The sequence below is a fragment of the Lasiodiplodia theobromae genome, assembly GCF_012971845.1.
Source record: "Lasiodiplodia theobromae strain AM2As chromosome Unknown scaffold_32, whole genome shotgun sequence".
Lineage (NCBI taxonomy): Eukaryota > Fungi > Ascomycota > Dothideomycetes > Botryosphaeriales > Botryosphaeriaceae > Lasiodiplodia > Lasiodiplodia theobromae.
In genome coordinates, this window is record NW_023336511.1 from 82739 (window position 1) to 103030 (window position 20292).

The 20292-nt window shown below is 55.4% G+C and overlaps 7 protein-coding genes across 7 annotated transcripts; 5 read left to right on the forward strand and 2 right to left on the reverse strand.

The window, feature by feature from the left end:
- Positions 1-427: 427 nt before the first annotated feature.
- On the forward strand, positions 428-2952 carry LTHEOB_9493 (Oligopeptide transporter; the record flags this gene model as incomplete). Its single annotated transcript, XM_035519086.1, has 5 exons — positions 428-489; positions 567-1906; positions 1966-2067; positions 2122-2661; positions 2738-2952. The coding sequence occupies 5 exons, from the start codon at positions 428-430 to the stop codon at positions 2950-2952; spliced, it is 2259 nt and encodes a 752-aa protein (XP_035368720.1).
- Positions 2953-5953: 3001 nt separating this feature from the next.
- Positions 5954-7630, forward strand: LTHEOB_9494 (Ibr domain-containing protein; the record flags this gene model as incomplete). Its single annotated transcript, XM_035519087.1, has 4 exons — positions 5954-6124; positions 6179-6468; positions 6521-6938; positions 6992-7630. 4 exons carry the CDS (start codon positions 5954-5956, stop codon positions 7628-7630), a joined length of 1518 nt encoding a protein of 505 aa, XP_035368721.1.
- A 1073-nt stretch (positions 7631-8703) lies between these two features.
- LTHEOB_9495 (Cytochrome P450) lies at positions 8704-10667 on the reverse strand (the record flags this gene model as incomplete). Its single annotated transcript, XM_035519088.1, has 5 exons — positions 8704-8775; positions 8845-9950; positions 10035-10221; positions 10363-10409; positions 10463-10667. 5 exons carry the CDS (start codon positions 10665-10667, stop codon positions 8704-8706), a joined length of 1617 nt encoding a protein of 538 aa, XP_035368722.1.
- A 914-nt stretch (positions 10668-11581) lies between these two features.
- LTHEOB_9496 (ABC1 domain containing protein) lies at positions 11582-12406 on the forward strand (the record flags this gene model as incomplete). Its single annotated transcript, XM_035519089.1, has 1 exon — positions 11582-12406. One exon carries the CDS (start codon positions 11582-11584, stop codon positions 12404-12406), a length of 825 nt encoding a protein of 274 aa, XP_035368723.1.
- A 716-nt stretch (positions 12407-13122) lies between these two features.
- On the reverse strand, positions 13123-13885 carry LTHEOB_9497 (Pyridoxamine phosphate oxidase; the record flags this gene model as incomplete). Its single annotated transcript, XM_035519090.1, has 2 exons — positions 13123-13743; positions 13799-13885. 2 exons carry the CDS (start codon positions 13883-13885, stop codon positions 13123-13125), a joined length of 708 nt encoding a protein of 235 aa, XP_035368724.1.
- Positions 13886-14202: 317 nt separating this feature from the next.
- On the forward strand, positions 14203-16487 carry LTHEOB_9498 (Rho GTPase activator; the record flags this gene model as incomplete). Its single annotated transcript, XM_035519091.1, has 7 exons — positions 14203-14364; positions 14418-14471; positions 14528-15137; positions 15195-15388; positions 15438-15969; positions 16019-16328; positions 16379-16487. 7 exons carry the CDS (start codon positions 14203-14205, stop codon positions 16485-16487), a joined length of 1971 nt encoding a protein of 656 aa, XP_035368725.1.
- A 423-nt stretch (positions 16488-16910) lies between these two features.
- On the forward strand, positions 16911-18998 carry LTHEOB_9499 (ABC-1 domain-containing protein; the record flags this gene model as incomplete). The annotated part of the gene is made up of 2 exons (XM_035519092.1): positions 16911-17722; positions 17783-18998. 2 exons carry the CDS (start codon positions 16911-16913, stop codon positions 18996-18998), a joined length of 2028 nt encoding a protein of 675 aa, XP_035368726.1.
- Positions 18999-20292: the final 1294 nt, after the last annotated feature.

Here is a 20292-nt window from a genome sequence, read left to right on the forward strand (position 1 = left end):
CCTGCTGTCGGACAGGACGGCAATGAAAGGCCTGCAACCACAAATGAGCGCCCAGCGATTTATCGTCGGGCGAATTTGCCCCTCAAGGCCTGCCACCGCTCAGTCGAGGTGGTGACACGCATGGACTGCCGATCCCCAGCACCGGCTTTCCTTCTACGCCGCCGGGTCGCACACCTCGTCTAAACCGCTCGGGCCGCCGCCCATGGTCTTACTCGTATTGGCAGTTGACTGCGTTCTACCGCCCTTCGATTGCAGCTAGGCGATCCTTACAGTCTGGAGACTGCCGCTGCGGACATGCCTCATTCGCTTCTGCCCCGGCCGTGCGACTATATAGTGTCGCGTGTCCTTCTACCCTGCGACCAGTCGTTGCTCTGTCTGTGCCTCTCTTCCTGCTTTGTCGACTGCCAATTGGTCTCTGCCGGCAATCATGAACGCTGCTGAGAGCGTCGACCGCTCTGCCGAGGAGGGCATGGCTCACGTCCAGTCTGCGTAAGTTTACCCGTTCTTCTGGGAAGACATTAGCTAGGAACAACTGCAGTGGAACAATAATGCTGACCTGCTTGTAGCTCGTTCGACGAAAAGAAATCTTATCAACCCCCGGACGATGTGGTTGCTCCCGACTACAAAGCTGGGTCCATCGAGGTCGACGAGAAAGAGGTCGAGGTCGACCATCTGCCAGACCCATTCGTCCCTTTCGATAATCTACCGGAAGAGCGCGACCGCGTGCTGACCATTCGCGCCGTGATAATGGGTTGCATTTGCGGTGCCTTGGTCAACGCATCCAATGTCTACCTTGGTCTGAAGACTGGCTGGACCTTCACCGCCAATTTGTTTGGTGCCATTCTCGGTTTTGCCGTCATCAAGTTTTTCTCTGTGACGTTTGCTGAGAACTTCCCTATCCTGGGCGGCGGCTTTGGTCCCAAGGAGAACAACATCATCCAGACAGCTGCCACAGCCTCCGGAGGCCTGTCGAACGTCTTCGTTTCAGCCTACCCGGCCTTGTATCAGTTGAACCTCATGAGCGAGAAGCCGAGCAGCGACTTCTGGAAGATTGTATCCCTCACCGCCGTCGGCGGCTACTTTGGCTTCTTTTTCGCGACCCCTCTACGCAAGTTCTTCATCGTCCACGTCGCTCGCGAGCTGTCTCTCGTCTTCCCGACCGCGACTGCGACGGCCATGACGATTCGTTCGATGCATGAGGCCGTATCCGGTGAGCTTATCGCCAAGATGAAGACCAAGGCCCTGGCCTGGTCCTTCACCGCTGCTTTCCTCCTGCGTGTCGTGTCGCAGTATGCCGTTGGCATCCTGTGGGACTGGCATATCTTCACGTGGTTTTTCATTTGGGGAGGCTACAACAACCTAGCCATCAATGTCGAGAACTGGGGCTGGCTGATTGAATTCACGCCCGCCTTCATTGGCTCTGGCATGCTTGTCGGTCTCAATGTCGCCTTTTCCTTCTACGGCGGCAGTATCCTCGCCTGGGGAATCATCGGCCCCGCCCTTGTCCACAACGGCGCCGCCTTTGGCGTGGCCGCGTCAGACGACCCCAAATGGGACGGTTACGTGTCGTTCGCCTCTCTTAGTCTGTCCGCCTCCAACAAGGACACGCCCAGCCCTCGCTACTGGATGCTCTGGCCCGGCGTCTTGTGCATGATCGCCGTCTCCTTCACCGAGCTTGCCCTTCAGTGGCGTGTCTTTGTCTATGGCTTCCGTGCCATCTACCGCGGATGCTGCGGGGCCATATACGCCATGGGACGTGCTGCCGGAAAGGAACTCGGTTATTTCCACGAGCGCTCGGAGCAGGAGTTGAAGGATATCGTTGAGGACCCTGCTCTGCCGAGTGAACGCGTCAAGACCTGGATGTGGCTCCCTGGCCTGGTTGTTACCATTATCGCGACCTGTGTTGGTAAGAATAGATTCGCCCCGGCCCCTTGTTATGCATACACAAACTAACTCTTGAGAAAGTTATGGGAGTCGAGTTCGATATGCCCGTTGGAATGTCTGTTCTCAGCGTCTTCCTGGCGTTCTTCTTCAGTTTCCTCGCCATTCAGTGCACCGGCGTGACTGGTAAGCACACCAAAAACGGAGGCTTTGATATATTCGCTGACTCACATGTTCCAGACATCACCCCTCTCACTGCCGCCTCCAAGGCTTCTCAGATCGTCCTCGGCGGCGCAACCAAGGGCGAGGGCTGGGGCGTCGCACACGCGCAAAAGCTGAACCTGCTGGGTGGTGCTCTCGCCAACATGGGCGCCAACCAGTCGACCGACCTGACGGCCGACTTCCGCGTGGGTTTCCTTCTCCGGACGCCGCCAATCCAGCAGTGGATTGCCCAGGGTCTGGGTACCATCGTCGCCGTCTTCCTCGCTCCCGGAATGTTCGTTCTGTTCGCGACTGCGTATCCTTGCATCTTGGATACCGAAGCCGAGCACTGCGCCTTCTCCGGCCCTTCAGTGTCCGCTTGGCGTGCTGTTGCCATCGCCGTCACTGATCCGGCTTTCCCGATCCCGACGAGCTCTGGAATCTTCGCCATCTGCTTCTCCATCTTCGGAGTTGCTATGGTCCTCGTGAGGCATTTCGTCTGGGTTGGAAAGCTCGAGTGGGTCCGCGCGTACCACCCCAACATTATGTGCGTGTCTCTGGCATTCGTCCTGCCTCAAAGTAAGTTACCCTCCAAGCGAATGAAAACACTGTCCCCAAGCTGCACTTTGAACACCCGGGCTGACGAGTTTTTCAGCTGTCTACGGTCTCGCCATGATCATGGGAGCCCTCCCCGCATACATCTGGGCCAAGCGGAACCCCAAGAGCTTCGACATCTATGGCTACGCGATTGCAGCTGGCCTCATCGCTGGCGAGGGTATTGGTGGTGTCGTGAACGCCATTTTCCAGATCGCTGGCATCTCCGGCGATTTCTACGGAAGCAACATTGCTTGCCCTGGTGATTTGTGTTAGGTGGCATATAGAAGAATAAGGCGACGTAGGTGGGTGTTGTGTAATGAGCGCAGCGTGAGGAGTGTTGTCGTAGGTGTTTGATACCATGGATTGGCGGTTGTGTTTAACGATACCTTCGCTGATAGATTATGACGAGTAACGATTTCTATAATCAATTCAATTGACTTAGTATACGCTTTCTATCAGTGTCACACATCCCAACGAGTAGTAGTGGTTGTAGTAGGTGGCGAATACACCATAGTATTTTCTCCCTACTCGCTGCTGTCCAACATCAGCTGTGGAAAAGAGGCTTTTGTTGTGATTTATTGTTTTTTACCTTCGGCTCTGCCACTGTCGTACCATCGAAACCGTCCTACTGTCAGCCCTTTACGGCCGGCTACTCAATAGATCGATACATGGTCCACTTTCGATTAGCATTCCAAATCTAGCGGCCATCCTCATCCATCTTCATTCCCGCTGCTACGTCCGGAACCCAGTATATCTGTCTTTTGCAGCCTCAAGCCTGTCTCTCACCTGCGTGCGGCGCCGTCGTGTCCACTGAGAGTAAAATATAAGCTAAAACAAACGCTAGGTCGAGACTGTAAAGTGTTGAAACCATAATGGATTGATCCTTTAAGGGGTACGCGACTAGCAGAGACTATGTACAACCAGCAGTAAGACTAAGCCTAAACAGGCCTTCTATATTGGGTAATTACTATGTGCAGCTCTTCGTACTTGAACATTAATGTCTCTTCACTTTACTATTAGCAGGTCCTTGCAGTCAACAAAGATATCAAGTAGGGTATATTGTTCGATAAGGTGAGATTCCTTTGCCGGCCGCTGAGCATATGACGAGGTGGCCACTTTTTGTCTCCTGAGAACTATACTTTGACTACTTTTGTAACGACACTATTGAGACAAAATCAGCTTCCGTATTGAGTAAGGCGCACTTTGTTGTTGTGTCTTTGGGACTACAATAATGCCGTGCAAGAATGACTACAGCTAGTGGCAATTGAAGACATTAGTCCCAGGGAAAAGGTTTGAGACAAACTTACCCAAAGTCCCGCTTCGAGTGCCGCTCACTGAATTCTCAATACTACGCTCACTGCCGTCGTGCCACGAAATCCGGCGCACTTGAGCAAAGCATTGCCTCGATCAGGCAACGGGGATGCCGGGCTTCTAGCGTGGCGAAAGCTTAGCTCCCGCCACGACCTAGACTCGTCGATAGGATCCAAGACATCGCGCCTTCCCCGCATCGTGCATCTATACCAACGTCTACGTAATATTGATGTCCCGTCGGTAGCTAATAGAGCAGGGAGAACGAATTGCCGTTTTGGGTTTCGCGTAGGTGACGGCGACGTCTGCCACAAGCACGGCTGTTTGCGGCAGATCTGTCGTCAATCTGCCACGAACCAGATAACGGGAGGTCCGCTCATCCGACGTTGGCCAGTGGCGCTCGCGCGCCGCCGGAACCCCTCCAGTTCGGCGTGTGGTGTTGAAGCGGCTGATTGGTCGCGATAGTGGCTCGTTCAGCTCTCCACATGTAAAATTGGCCTACCCACAAAGATCTGACATTCTTTCTAGAACGAGTCGGGTAGGTTTCTCGAAGGATTAGCCTGGGGAGAAAAGGTCAAGGATTGCGCTGTGATTCGCTGGGGGGCGTCTCCACATCGAGGGCGATGATGCAGGGCGACCCCTTTTAGCTGCATGGTGCAAACGCTAGGCGTGAAGCAGAATGTTACCCATCAATCTCCAAGACGGCCGGTGCACACAGCCTCACCGTAGCGGATGACGACGTTGCCATTGGTTCTCAAAGGCCATTGGTGTCATTTCTCCTGGACTTTGGGAATGGGTCAGCTGCAACGACGCCACGGATGGAGCTGGCCCAAAGCGGCGACCATGGACATCTCAGGGAGGTGTGATTAAGGTTGCCTGCCAGTTACGGAAGGAAGGCGAGCTCGGCCCCATTTTCTTTTTTGCTGCAACCAGGATGCTGTTGAGGCAACAGAAGCAAGAGTCATGAACCGTGTCGAAACGGGTGTGTCAGCACTAGCGGAGACCGTGTGGCTGGGGCATCGTCGCCAACGCGATGCAGGGCAGCGGGAATCTGATCGGAAGAAGGGGACGAATTATGGCACATGATAAGGAACGCGGAGCGCAGCGGCATCAATGTGAGACGACACGTCGGCGGCACACGGTGGGCGATCGGGTTGACGTCATACCGGGGATTGGCAGCATTTTTTTCCTCAGCAGAGTTGAATCGTGAAGAGCGACGATCGTGGTGTCGCAGGGGGCCGGCGATGCACCACGTGGTTGCTCAGACCTGAGGGATGCCCATCGTTATTCAGACCCTGGCCGGCTATCTGGCGACGCGTCTGCGATTGGCCTCGGGTGCGCGTTGCGTCAAATAGATTGAAACGAGCTGAGGAGCGACTGGGGAAGCACGAGCCGCGGCCGGAGATTAAGTGGTGCGTCGCCGGGTGCGCAGCAATGCGGAGGCCGCCATGCAGCGGTGAAGACGAGCAGACATTTGGAGGCCCGCGGTTGGTCTCTGGCCGCGTCCCACCGCATCAGCCAGGATCAGCCAAACAATCACCGAGTGGCTGCTGAAACACTGGGGGATTTGGAATGGCAGACGTCCGGAAGCGGCAAGCCGTATTGGATTCGAATCGCGCCCCGGCCCAGCGGCGACGTGCGGCTGGTAGCGAGGGGCGGCGCGACGACGGTTGCGAGCAGGCGGAGCAGCGCCTGGCCGAGCGCGCAGGGCGTGGCCAACGGCCGAATTTGCAAAGAACAGGCCCTGCAGGGCTGCGGGCGGGCGGTCCTCAGCCTGGTCGAGCGCGCGAGCGTGGGCCGTTTTTTGGCGCCTGACTCGCCGCGCGCCAGGCGCCGAGCATGAATGATCATTACGTGCAGCCTACCTAAGCAGCTCCAACTCTCAACACCACCACCCGACCCCAGAATCTCTCCCTTTCCCGCCCCTCCCCATGCGCTGCAGCGTCGCGCGACTCCGTCCTCAACCATGGACACCCTAGCCGAAGCCGACTTCGACAAGCTGCCCTTCTTCTTCACCACTCTTTACGAGAAGGAGGCGCTAAAGCTCAAGGAAGGCCAGTCTGAAGACTGGCTCGACGACGACCTGCGCGCGAATGCTCTCGCCCAGGGCCTCTGCGACATCGACCTGCAGCTTCCCGTGCGTCCGCCATCCGCCCGACTGCCGCCAACTCCAATTGACCCACACCCCCAGCAGAATGCGCCAGACGTCCTGGGCCCCACCGCGTCCCCGTTGCGCCGCTCGTCCGTGTCGGGCAACACGCAGGCCTCATGCTCGACCGATATCACCACTCCGGACTCGCCAGCCTCCGCCGACGACCATGACCGCAGTTTCGCCGCCTCGCCGCCCCAGCGACACTCGATGTCGGCGGCCCCGCACCCCGTCAACTATTCGCGCCACTCGACCTCGAGTCTGGCCTCGTACAGGAGCCCGAAGCCCAGGTTCTTCCGTCGCATGTCCTCGTTTGGCAAGAAGTATTTCAGGTACGTCACCTGAGACGTCCCTGCTCTTCGACCGCTAATTAATCTCCGCCAGCGCCGACGACCAAGGCCTGCGCAGTCCGCCCAAGCATTCTTACTCGTCCATACACCGTCTCGGTGACGTGACGGGCCGCATCACTTACAAGCATCCCCGGGTGAAAGAGGACTCTGTTACCGACTTCGATGCCGAGTCGGCCTTACTGCCGGAGCATTCCAGGGCTTCCAGCCCAGACTCGGTTATCTCTCACCACCCGCACGTTTCCGCCACTATGACGGCATCCCAACGCGCCGCCTTGAACCTGGCTCTGGAGCATGCCCAGTTCCGCGACATGTGGCAAGAGTACAGCAAGACGTGGGAGCGCATAATTACTTTCGAGGTAAAACAGAAGCAACTGTTTCACTTCTGGGAGAGGTTCTCTCGGAGGTCGCTCTATGCCCAGTTTACTCTTCTTAAGGATCGCCTCGCAGCCAAGGTACGCCCCAACGCGGTGCATTCTTGCGTCCAGTTTGACTGACACGTGCATAGCACTTGCAAGAGACTGAGCGTCTCGACGAGAAGCAACTCAAGGCCGAATACGCCCTGGAGCAAGCTCACCGTGAAGAGAGAGCGCGGTCTGCGGCAGCTTTGAAACACATGAAGGCCTACTGTAGCGGATCATCTGTTCCTGGTTCGACTAAGAGACGGATAGTTACTGAAGATGACAAACGCCGCCTGAGAGAGCAGGAGAAACTGCACGACGAACTAGACAGCAAACACGAAGCCGCGATGAAAATGACCCGAGCCCGGCAAGAGAAGGATGTAAAGGAGCTCAAACACGAACACGAGCAAGAATTCAAGGAGCTCGATAAGAAGTATAAGGAGGCACGCGCCTTGTCACGCAAAACCACCCAGGAGATTTCCCATCAACTGGACGACGTAATCCGAGCGCGCAGGCTTCGAGTGGTCCAACGCTGGTATATCAACCTGAAGCTGTGGGATAGGGGGACCACCGACCAAGACGACGTGCCTGCCTACACCGATCTTCCTATCATCCCGTGGCCGGATAAGACAGTCGTCGAGACAATGACTTCCCGAACCTACAGTGTCCTGGATACTTGGCATACTTTCAACGACCTTCCGCCTGCTGTTTCTCTTCACGTACCAGTCGTTCCCGAGTGTGATTGATCAGCTTGATACCCATTACAACATTTTTCATAAGCATAGCGGCGGAGTTTTCATCATCTTTGGATACTGGGTTTTGAGCTTTCTTTCATGCGAAATACCCCCTTTTCTTTCTGCATCCAAACTCATGCGCGCGAAACTTACAATACCCACGGGCATTTTCTTCCCACGATAGAGGTGGGAACCACCAAAACTTTCATCTTTTTTTGTGTATTCTTTCGGCTTCTTCACGGCCTTTGTGTTCCGCTAAAAAAGACCCCTTTTCATCTTTCGGATTTGACGCGTCATGACGCCAGAAGCCCCTTGGATGGAATGATTTGGGATAGATGAATGGTTCCTTTGGGGCATACATTTAAATGGATACAGAAGACGATAATGAGCATACCCGGGACAAAACTCGAACACCGAGAGCCCCCGATGGTTAGTAGTTAATTTAAAGATTGTACAGGAGTCCGAGGGACTACGACATGCTACTATCCATGAGACACTCCGAGACGGGTTCGAGGTATCGGAATCAGAAATGGCACGGTCCAACAGGGGGGCTCGCTCGCTTACAAGCACCGTTTATTGGAATGGAAGTGATCAGAGACGTTGACGCGCATGTCTCACGCATGGTCCAGCAGGATGGACGTCAGACTCGATGAGTGGAACTGGAACGGGCCGGGAGGATCATCGGGACGGCACGCTTTTCTAGAAAATCAGACGAACCTTCGAAAGTACGTATCATGGATGTCTCCGAGACTCGAGTCAGATGTGGGCCAACACAAGGCCCACAAGATTTCCAACCAAAACGAAAGGCAGACTTGATGGGATGGATTAGGTCTTGTAATTTCTGACAGAGAGGTTAAATGCATTTATAACCCGGATTCAAGCGACATTTCAAACAGTTTTGCTAATTCTCTATCCACACAGCTCTTTAAGGCACGGTTGCGAAATCAACTTCAACGAATAGAAAAGGTACTCTCTATGTGAGTATGGCCTCTGCAATTCGTGTTACGTAATACATTGTTCTTTGGTTCTTTTTCGCACTTGTGAATTTACTAAAGTACTAAACACGAGACACTTCAGAGATAGCATCATGCCTGCTGCTCATGGAATTTGACCACCATAGTCATCCCATCAAAGGGCTTTGAAGTAACCTGTCGCGTCTGCACCAAAGTTAGCACGATGCTTCCCCTAGATTTCTGCTAAATGGAATCATAGAACAAGAGACTTACGTTGAACATGGGGCTCACAACCTCATATCGCCCCTTCACATCGTCCAGCACCGGGTTTCCCTCCTTGTCCTTGAGCACCTCACCGGCGCCTACCTTTATAAAGTCGTATCGTCGCGCCGCCACCGCCAGGATCACCCGGGCCTCCAGGTTCGCCAGCTCCTGTCCGATGCAGTTCCGTGGGCCGCGCTCGAAGGGCCTCCACGCACTCGGCGGCACCTTTTTCGTTGTCGAAGATGCGCCGCCGTTAGTGCTGCTGCTCTTCTCCGGAATCTCGTCGACGCGCGACGTGTCGACGTCGCCCAGCCAGCGCTCGGGCACCCATTCGTCGGCGTCGGGCCCAAAGACGGCCGGGTCGCGCTGGACGATGAAGTGGCAGTTGTACAGGACGAAGCCGTCGAGGCAGACGCTCTTGGTCCCGCCGCTGCCGTCGCCGCTGGGCACGTTGACCATGAAGCCCGCGCCGTCAGGGACGCGGCGGGCGGAGCCGGCGGGCGGGTAGAGGCGTAGCGTCTCCTTGATGACGGCCGAGGTGTAGGCGAGCTTCTTGATGGCGTCGTCGCCGCCGGGGGAGGCCAGCGCGTCGGCGATGTCTGCGGACGTCGCGCTCGCGCCGAAGACGGCGTCGAGTTCGGCGCGCAGCGAGGCGAGGGCGCGCGGCGTGCGCGAGAGCTCGTAGAAGGCCCACTGCAGGAGGATGCTGGTCGTGTCGTGCCCGGCGAAGAGGAACGTCTTGAGCGTGTCGGCGGTGGTCTGGAGGGCGAGCGGCGAGAGCGGCGAGGTCGAGGATTCGGCTTGCAGGCTCAGCGCGAGGACGGAGCGGGGGCGGCTGTTCTTGGGAACTTGGCTGTTGCCGTTGATTAGGGGCTCTTGGCCCCCGGTTTTGGCGATGACTTCGGCGTGCTTGGAGCTGATGATGGCTTTCAGCTCTTCGTCGATGGCACGGGTGAGCTTCTTGCGCCGCCGTGTTAGAAATGGGTTGTTCGGCAGGCCGACGAGGCCGGTTTGGTCCGTGTAGGAGTGGATGAGCTCGCGGTAGTAGCGCACAAGGGCGCTTTGCTTGGATACGTCTAGTTGAGCGTTGAGGTCAACGTCCATAACGACGGCACCTAGGAGAGAACTTCATATCAGTCTTCAGGGCGATCTTTATTGAGAAGATAGACGAGAAGAAGGAAATTCAGAGCTAGGCCTACCAATGATGTCAAAGGTGAGATCAATGCAGACACCATCCATTGGGGATGATTTTCCTGACTTGGCAAGCTCATCAAGGCGGATTACGAAGAGCTTCGTCTTTTCAACGATACGTGGAAGGAGGGTCGCGAGATGTGTGGGCGCAAAGCCTTGGTTGTAGGTTCGGCGCAAGGCTTTCCATATCTCATCCTGTTTGTTGTGTCAGAAAACTATTTCACGGAATCATTTGCAACATAGAGCTTTCTGATTGGGTTTCGATATTCCACATTGAACTGTAAAAGCGAAAGCTCCGTTTCTTGGAGACAGGAGCAAAAAGCCCTTGATACTTACCTCAGCGATAAGTAAGGAACGTTCACCGATAAGTGGTAGTAGATCTCCTGGAATGGAACAGTTTAGGAAGAGCTACCATGGTTGGATGGAGTCAACTAACCCATTGTAGGCGACTTCGGAACGCTATAAGGGAAAGTTTTGGAAGACTTGGTGATTTGTTCGCAAACGTCGTGGGAGGTAATTAGAGCTATCTCGTAGACAAACGGGCGGAAGTCTGTGATCACAATGGGCGGGTGACCCATGGACTTGACCAAATCATAGAATATGTAATCTTTGGAGGTAAGTTTTGGATACGTGTGAGCCATAATGAGCACCCACCACTGTGAAGCCTTGAGTCTCCCCGCTTCCTATAGAGATCAGCGATCACTTTGCCAGTACCGAATAGCAGATTCCGTGGGGCATAGACCACGCCGTCTCTCGTTCGATATCGCCATTTTACTGCAAGAGAGTATAGAAGCCACAAGAACAGGGGAAAAGCGGCGAAAACAAACGTGGTACTGAAAATCATAGTGATGGCAATGAGGAAACAGCGGTTGAAGTTGAAAGAAGGCACGGCTAGTGCATAAAGTATGACACCGGCACTAAGAAAGCTAGTACTTGGCCCGACCAATTATCTCCACTCTCATAGGTCCCATGGAGTTCGCCTAGCTGAGGATTGCGCCGCCTGCGCCGCCTTCGCTTCCATGGTCGCACCCCCTCAATGCGCCGCCATGCATGATGTGTCTGGGCTTGTCACAGGGCGCTACGGGCCGATGCATGAGGGCGAGATTGAACCACACGGTACAATGCGATTGGCTTGTGCGTTGGGCTGGCTAGTCATCGAACTGCACGAAGGAGCTAGTGCTCACGAAATCGAATCATGTTCACTCTGGCCCTGCCGTGCTTCCGTACTGGAAATAGTGAACGACTGCTTTTTCTGACAACATTGCTTTTCCTTGGGGTGAGCCATCTCCAGGATACCCGAGGATGTAGACATCGGATGTTTGTGGAGTTGCTTTGTAATGAACGAAGACCTTAATCGATGGCGCAGGGTCACTACTGGACTCTTGCGGATGAAGTCGAGTTGCCTAGCTGAGTGAATTGACAGAGACCAAGCAACCAATGGCGGATGGCGGCAACAACTTCCTTGGCCTATCGATAACCCAAAAAATGAGCATCTCCGCCAGCCAACAACTTCCACCGCAGGCTAAAGGAGCAGACTCTGACGAAGCAAGCCACAATGCTACGCGAAGATACGGGCGACATGTCTCCTACCACGGGCTTCCGCTCCCTCTCGATGCGCGCCTCCCACTCGCCACCGCCGCCACAAAACAACGTCCTCGACGACATCTTCGGCGAGCCGATGACTGCCCTGCCGGCGGCGCAACCGCCCGCGATTACCACATCCAGCCAGCTCGACGACGTCTTCGGCTGCTCGCCACCACGCGACCCAATTGCAGGGCCCGTCTCGCATGAAGGGGAGGAGGATGCGGCGACGGCGGCGGCGGGCACGAGGCACGAGACCACCACAACCGTTAATAGGGATGTCTCGGACATTCCACGCTTGCGCAGCGTGCATGTCACCGCGGGCTACCGTGATGGCATTGCTGAAAGCAAGGCTGGACACGTGCAAGACGGCTTCGACGAGGGGTTTCCACTGGGCGCCGTGTTGGGCATGAAGGCGGGCTGGGTGTTGGGTGTGCTCGAGGGCGTGGCTGTGGCGTACAGAGCCGCGGCGCTGGGGAAAGCGAAGATGGCTGGAAAAATCGAGGATGCCGCCGAGACTTTCGAGGCCGCTAGAAGGCAGTTGGTGGAGGCGAGGAAAGAGCTGGACATGGTGTCGCTATTCGGCCAAGGATACTTCGACGAAGAGGGCATTTGGAAGTATCACGTCGACGGTCAAGAGGGCGAGGTCACCTTCGAGGAAGTGGCTGCACAGCACCCATTGATCTCGAAGTGGCTGTCAGCTGTTGATGCGCTGGTTGAAAAGGCAAGAATTGATCTCGGTATCCTGGACCGGCGCGTTAGGGAAGATTCCGACGATGAGGGAACGACAGTCGGCTGAAGTTGCCGCAGCGTCTGAGATGGACAACCATCACGAGAGCTGCGCATGCCTACCAGACGCAATTGCACCATCGTTGGTTGGCCGCAGAGTGAACGCGGCTCTAACATCTGGCACGCTGCTACGGGAGAGTAGACTCTCACCAAAGACCCGACAGCCGCACCGACCATACGGTGAAAGATCCAAAAATGGCGTCAGTGTCACGTAGACCATTCGCAATCTCCTTAAGATACGGCTTATTCTTCAGACCAGAAGATAAAGTTAGGCGAAGGGTCACCGGAAGACCCGGATAATCCCAGCGGTGACAGTTCGGGATTACTGGGATGAAAGCAAGAGCCATGTAAGGATCAAGACTCCAGTGCATCACAGGATAATAGAAGGGAGATGGATGCTATCCTACAAGAAAGATTGCGAAATCCGTGGCTCGGTATATGGAGCTACAACAGAAAATTAATTCATATCCTTCGTGTTGTTCAGTCCATTCTTATACTCTACGTTCCTCATTTTATCGCTTAAAACATTAATGACACCTTCCTAGCTTCCCAACATATCTTGGACCCCATCACTGATGGAGATAAGCGTGCTGAGAGCCATCCCACCGCTGTTTGCTCTCAGCCGCCAGTAACAGACCTGTATTGCCCCTCGGTCGGAGTTCTGACCCATGTGTGGCGTCTTTTCTGGAGGATAACCCGGCGTAACAAGGGATTCATATTGTAATCTTAGACACCGTTTGGCAGCTGTGCAGCCGGCCTTCCGATCCCATCCTCACTGGCGATGACCCAATCTGTGATCTCACCCTTCCAGTCTGAGATGCGGCCATCCTTGATAGTGACAACAATTACCCTAGCCTCTTCGCCCTCTACCCAGTAACCTCTGCCGCCATCGCCGCTTCCAGAGACGTTCGGACTTGTGCTGAATGCATTGCCTGCATCGTCCATTTCTGAGCCAAAAGTGTTGTTCTCCAAATGTTTCGCTTTGAGCCACTTCTCCTCGTCGGAGTTGTGGGGCACAAAGGAAGCGTTTCCGTTGATCGTCACCGAAATGCGCGACAGGGAAGCAGAGTTCATGCCCAGAAGCAGTGTGGCCAGTGAGCTACGAGAGGCGGCAGGCGGCGGGCTTCCCTCGCGGCCAGAGGAAAGGGTCGGAGGACGGGTCGTCACCCAGTCGTGGACAAGCAGGGAGACGCGCGGGTTTTGGCACAGGTTGGTTGTCTTCTGGGTGCCGGGTGGGGTGGTCATGATGATCTGCGGGGTAGGCGAGTAGGGCGAGGAGGGCAGATAGGTGTAGTTCATGAGAGAAATGTGCGGCATGGCGTCGGACGAGCTTGTCGCAAGGTGCAGCTACAGGCGAATTCTTAGTATCTTCTCTGCGACCAGTCGGGGCACAGCAGCTAACATAGCGGGCATTCTCCAAGCATTGGATGACTTCCTGCGGCAGCGTGGAGGACACGCGCGGCGTGCTTTCGGCGGTGATCTCGGGCATGGTTGGCGCAGGCTTCACGGCGCTGGAGAGCGGCTCGCAGGCGTGTGAGTCTGAGATTGGGTATGGGGTGAAGGACAAGATCCCCGCGGCGGGTAATGACGGCGCGTACATCGGATTGGCGCACCCGCTTCCGCCGCCGCCCCAGCCACACGCGACGTCACGGGGCTGTGCTCCACTCAGCCCTGGATACGCGCATTCGATCGGCAACCCGTCGTAATACCTAATTACCCTTTGCGAGCCCAGGGTCGTGTCTATCGCAACACCTCCCTTCGACCACCGACCGACCGACCGACATTCAACACCTGTCGCAATCAGTCATGGACTCCAAGGAACACCTGCCCTCACCCGCGGACCGGCCGCACACGCCCCTCCAGGAGGGCCCGTCGACGCCTAACGACGTGGAGCCTGCGCCGGCTGTCCAACCCTCGCTGGCCGACCAGGCCATTCAAAGGGAGGTTGACGAGGTTATCTACTCTGATGTGTGTCTTGCCGCCGCGTAGCCTCCCGGCGCATCGCTGAACTCAGGGTCTAGATCGGAGTCAACACGCTGCTCACCCGACTCAAGCAGAGCATTGCTTCTGCGAGGGTACGTATCGGCCGCGCTCACCCGCGCTGCCCGTACCGCTTACTGATGCTGCGCAGGACTTCTCCAACTTCCTGGGCAAGCGCTCCAAGCTCGAGGAGGAGCAGGCCCAAGGTGTCAAGAAGCTATGCCGCTCCACGCACGAGGCGCTCCGCCGGAACGAATCGCGTCAGGGAACCTATGGCACCCAGTTCGAGGAGGCAACCAAGGTTCACGAGCGCATGGCCGACAACGGAATGCAATTTGCCCTCTCGCTCCATCAGATGCACGAGGACCTGAATGAGCTCACGAACACCATCGAGAGGCAACGGAAGCATTGGAAGCAGACCGCTCTGGCGAGCGAGAAGAAAGTGACCGATGCGATCCAGCAGATGGAAAAGGCCAGGGCCAAGTATGAGTCGTTGGCAGAAGACTACGACAAAGTCAAGACTGGCGATAAGTCCGCAGGCAGGATGTTTGGAATCAAGGGTCCCAAGAGCGCCGCCCAACACGAGGAAGATATTCATCGTAAGCTCCAGGCCGCGGACGCGGATTACAAGAGCAAGGTCGAGAATGCGCAACTGCTGCGCACGGAGCTTGTTGAGAAGCTGCGGCCGCAAGGTGTCAGGGCCATGATGGAGCTCATCAAGGAATGTGACTCGGGCCTGACACTGCAGATGCAGAAGTTTGGTAAGATCGTGTCCAGCGCGTTCTATTAATATGCACCTAACATGGATCCCATCACAGCATCCTTCAACGAAAAGCTTCTGCTTGGCAACGGCATTCTCGTTGCGCCGTTGAACAACCCCGGCGAGCCGGAGCACCCTAGTCTACGGGATATTATTTACAAGATTGACAACGACAAAGACCTTACGTCCTACATCACCGAGCACTCAGTAAAGGTTCCACGACCTCCGGAGATCAAGTACCAGCAGCACTCTGTAAGTATCTATGACATAGCTGTCTGCTGGACTTCCGCTGACTCTGAAGACCCTGGCTCCGGCACATCAACCGACTCCCCCATCCGTGCCCGTGTCAGACCCTTTCCGCCCTTCGCAGCCGTCGCCGGTTAACACTCAGCCGCCACCTCCGCCGCAACAGGAGCAGCCACCGTTTCTTTCATACAACCCACCGAGGGATCCGTCTCCGATCCTGTCGCCGGTACAGGATGGCTTGCGGCAGAACCCATACTCGGCCCCGACGGAATCGCATCCACCATACCCGACGAGCGACTTTCCACCGCAGTCTTCCGGTTTTAGCAATGGTGGTCCTCCCGGAGGTGGACCTTACGGTGCGCCGCCACCAAGTGGCCCACCTACGCACTTCTCCAACGCCCCGCCTATCAAGCCGGTATTTGGGATCACGCTGGATGAATTGTTCCACCGCGATGGAACGCCAGTCCCACTTGTCGTTTCTCAATGTATCCAGGCCGTCGAATTGTTCGGACTGGAGACAGAGGGCATCTACCGCGTGCCTGGCACCAATTCGCATATCATGTCGATGAAGCAGCTGTTTGACCACGGTAAGAAGCAAAGCAGAATGATTGTGGGCTGTTCCTGACAAGATATTAGACTCTACAGCGGTCGATTTCCGTAATCCCGAAACATTCTATCACGATGTCAACAGTGTTGCTGGTCTCCTGAAGCAGTTCTTCCGTGATCTTCCGGACCCGCTTCTTACTGCAGCACACTACGAGGAGTTCATCGAGGCGGCAAAGATCGAAGACGATACAGTCAGGAGGGACAGCCTTCACGCAATCATCAATGCACTGCCTGACCCCAACTATGCTACGCTGAGGGCACTGGTGTTGCACCTGAACCGCGTGCAAGACAGGAGCGCCAGCAACAGAATGAGCACAACTAATCTGGCCATCTGCTTTGCGTAAGTGACCCATACTTGCTCTGGATTTTCGGAAACTTACATATGTGTAGACCTACTGTTATGGGGCAGCACAGGGGTGCCATGGCCGATGCTGGGCTGCAAGCCAAGGTGTTGGATACTATTCTTGTCAACACCTACCAGATCTTCGACGAGGACTAGTGGTTTTCTTTCCAGGCGACACAAGCTGTGCTGTGTCTGTAGGGTTGTGGATGAGGCGCTTGATACCAATTCATTTCATCATTGCGGGTCTGATACAGTGAGCCATTTTCGGGATTTAAGAAGTTGATTAATGCACATTTCTTGCTGTTGGTCTATAGGTTCCTGTACAATTGACATGGACGTGCATTTGTGAATTTGTGCAGCCGGAGTCGGCGTTCGGGGTTTGTCGGGCCGAACCGAGCCGGGGACGGCGATTTGCGTGCAGCGCGATCGACGCGTTATCGTCATCGATACCAGGAACTGGCGCTGGCGCATCAGCAGCGCCTGGCCAGGCACCAGGCATACGAAAATCTTCCTCATCTGCTGACATTCCTCTCACACAACTCTACCTCTACCTCCTTCCACAGCGCAAGGCTCGCCACTATGTACAATGGCTTGCCTCGCATCTGCAGAGCTCCGTGTCATGCACTACAGCTGACCTGCCCCGCCGCCGCCCGCACCGCGCAGACGCAATCATCCATCGCCCTTCGCCGCTCCCTCCAAACCGCCCAGAAATCCGCAAAGAAGCAGAAACGACCCACTCAGGCGACCGCTACGGCAACCTCTACCCCGCCTCCGCACGCATCCTCCCCATCGTCCTCGTTTCCGCGCACGCAAAAATGGGCCCGCCGGCTGGCATGGACCGGCGCGGTGCTAGGCGGCATCTACATCGCCGACACGCAATGGAACAACGCGGCCGTGACGCGATCAATGCGGACGTTCAAGACGGGCCTGGTGATCGGAGTGGACTACAAGATCAACTTCCGGGCGGACCCGCCGTTCGCCGAGTCGCTGGCCGAGGTGCACAACCGCAACGCGGAGCGCGTCTTCAACCTGCTGCGCGAGAACGGCGGGCTGTACCTGAAGATCGGCCAGGCGATCGCGATGCAGAGCGCGATCCTGCCGCCCGAGTTCCAGAAGATGTTCGCGCGCATGTTCGACGATGCGCCGCAGAATGGGTGGGAGGATGTGGAGAGGGTGGTGCGTGAGGACTTTGGGGGAAAGGGCCCGGAGGAGGTGTTTGGGGTGAGTTTTACGGGAGAGGAGGGGAAGGGGGTCATGGAGAGAACGGCGAGGGCTAGCGCGAGCGTGGCGCAGGTGCATTGGGCGAGGTTGCCTGATGGGAGAGAGGTCGCGGTCAAAATCCAGAAGAGGGAGATTGCGGCGCAGGTGGGATGGGACCTTTGGGCTTTCAAGTATGCTTCATATTGTTTGACTGAATCTTTAGATTGTTGTTATGCTGACGGATCGTGTAGGGTCATGGCGAGAGTGTATACCTGGTGGTTTGACCTGCCGTTATATTCGCTGGTGCCGTACATTTCGGAGCGGTTGATGCTGGAGACAGATTTCGAAAACGAGGCGGATAATTCGGAAAAGATGAAGCAGCTGGTCGAGAACGAGCCACGGCTACGCGGACGCGTGTACATCCCGAAGGTATACCGTGAGCTCAGCAGTAAGCGCGTCATGACCGCCGAGTGGATAGAGGGAACCAGGCTGTGGGATAAGGAAGGCGTCACAAACCATTGGAGAGGGGGGTGGCGTGAGGGAAGCCCAGGATGCAATGGCTCACCACTTGATCCTCCCTCGAAAGAAGCTGTCTCGTCGATATCACACAATGACCCCAACCAGGAGCAACTCAAACCTCAGAGAGATTCATGGCGCGGAACGGACGGGAAGGGAGGTCTTGGTCTCTCACTCAGGGATGTCATGACCACCATGGTTGATTTGTTCAGCGCGCAAATGTTCCTCTGGGGGATCGTTCATTGTGATCCTCATCCTGGTAACATCTTCGTGCGGCGCCTGCCCAACGGGAAGCCGGAGATCGTACTTATCGACCACGGCCTGTACATTCAGATGAATCCCGACTTCCGGCACCAGTACGCGCTTTTATGGAAGTCTCTTATGACATTTGACAATGCCACCATCGCTGAGATCGTCAAGGGCTGGGGCATCGGCTCGCCGGACCTCTTCGCCAGTGCAACGCTGATGCGACCGTACACGGGCGGCGACAACTCGACGTCGGCTGAGATCCGGAAGGGTGTGAAGGGGAAGACGGAGGGAGAGCGGGCGTACGAAATGCAAATGAAGATGCGAGCGGGCGTCAAACAGATTCTAACCGACGAGACCAAGTGGCCGCGCGAGCTCATATTCATTGGGCGCAACTTGCGAATCGTCCAGGGTAACAACCAGTTTCTCGGCAGCCCCGTCAATCGCATCAAAATCACCGGTCTGTGGGCTAGCCGCGCACTGGCAGAGAGCAGAGACTTACCCGTCAGTGAGCGACTGAGGAACTGGGTCAAGCATCTAAAGTTCCGGTTCGTGCTACTGGGCAGCGATGCCGTTTGGTGGTACGCGTGGGTCAAGCAGAAGTTGGGATTGGGAGGTGGCATGGAAGAGGAGATCGAGGCGCAGATGAAAGTCATGGCCAAGGATATGGGCATTGAGCTCAACCATGGCGTTTTTGAGGGCTGATGTTTGTGTTCGAGTAAGAGTTGCGTGTATTGCTATGCCTGTTGATGGGTTTAAAAAGTGCTCCGCTCTTGATTTTGTTGACGGGGTATGCGTGTATTATATGGTTTGGGCATGTCCACTTCTTCTTGTCAGAAATTAAGCCGGGGTAGAGGATAGAACAGATCTCGAACAAGAGGCGAAGGCTACGATACATGACTACTTCACCTTGATGCAACGATCCTATGAATCACAAAGAACTGCCTTACGGTGTTGGGCATCACAGTCACCAGTGAAGAGATGTTGGCAACCTCACTGTCAGCTTTGGGATTAGGTGATGTAACTTGAAAATATGCCATGCTTACAAGATAAATATGTGAGATGCGGAATACGATTGGTTATGTTCGATCGTTCTGTGTCACTGAACCTAATCGTCTGCCAAGGAGGACTCGGAAGCAATATTCCAGGAGACTAGTGACAAAGCAAGTTATAAGATGGAAGAAGGCCCATAGATTGACCTCGCGATAAATGATGGGGTGTTGGGGAAAGAAAATTACCTGAACGTGCGCTTGCATCAAAGCGTTCTCTCTCTAATTGCAAGATGGTTGCGGTCGCGAAATATCCCGATACATAGTGAACGGTACCCGCCACCCGGGGCGAATGCTCAAAGTCGACCAGATGCGCAGTCAGAAGGTTGTTGTTGCCTAGATGATGCATCATGCCTAATCCATCAACCGCAATCCTTATGGCTGGCCTAGATTTCCCTTGGCTGGATTCTGGGCCATGTAAGCCAGTGGCCGTTCCATGGGTGGAACGCGCTCCGGGAATCGGAGGACGATAAGTCGCAAACCAAACCACTGCTGCCATCAAAACCGAAATGCGGGACCCAGGATGTAGCATGCGTCGAGGAATAGGAGTTCTAGTCCCACGGGCAGTGCAAGGTAAGTAAGTATGAGGCGTGTGGGTTGTCACCAACTGTTGAGGGGTATCATGAGACTAGCTGCCGCATCAGAAAGAGGCTTCGGGAATCGAATTCTTGAGGGTTGCAAATACAATCGGACTATTATTCCAGAGTTTTGTGAAGTGCTAAGTTGATACTTCCAAGCCTGCTTCGTGGTGTTTCAAGGCCATTTTGTGACTGAAGTGGGGTGTAGGGTGGCGTGCAGGCTTCTCGTACGTAGAAAAGTCAAGGCCATCGCCATCGGCCAAAGTTGGTGACGACAACGGAGATTGAACATAGCTCAGAACGAAAGAAGGCAAATTTGGAGGGCTGTCGTGGGTGGTCCTTGTTATTGGGCATTTCGGCGTCACCGCCACG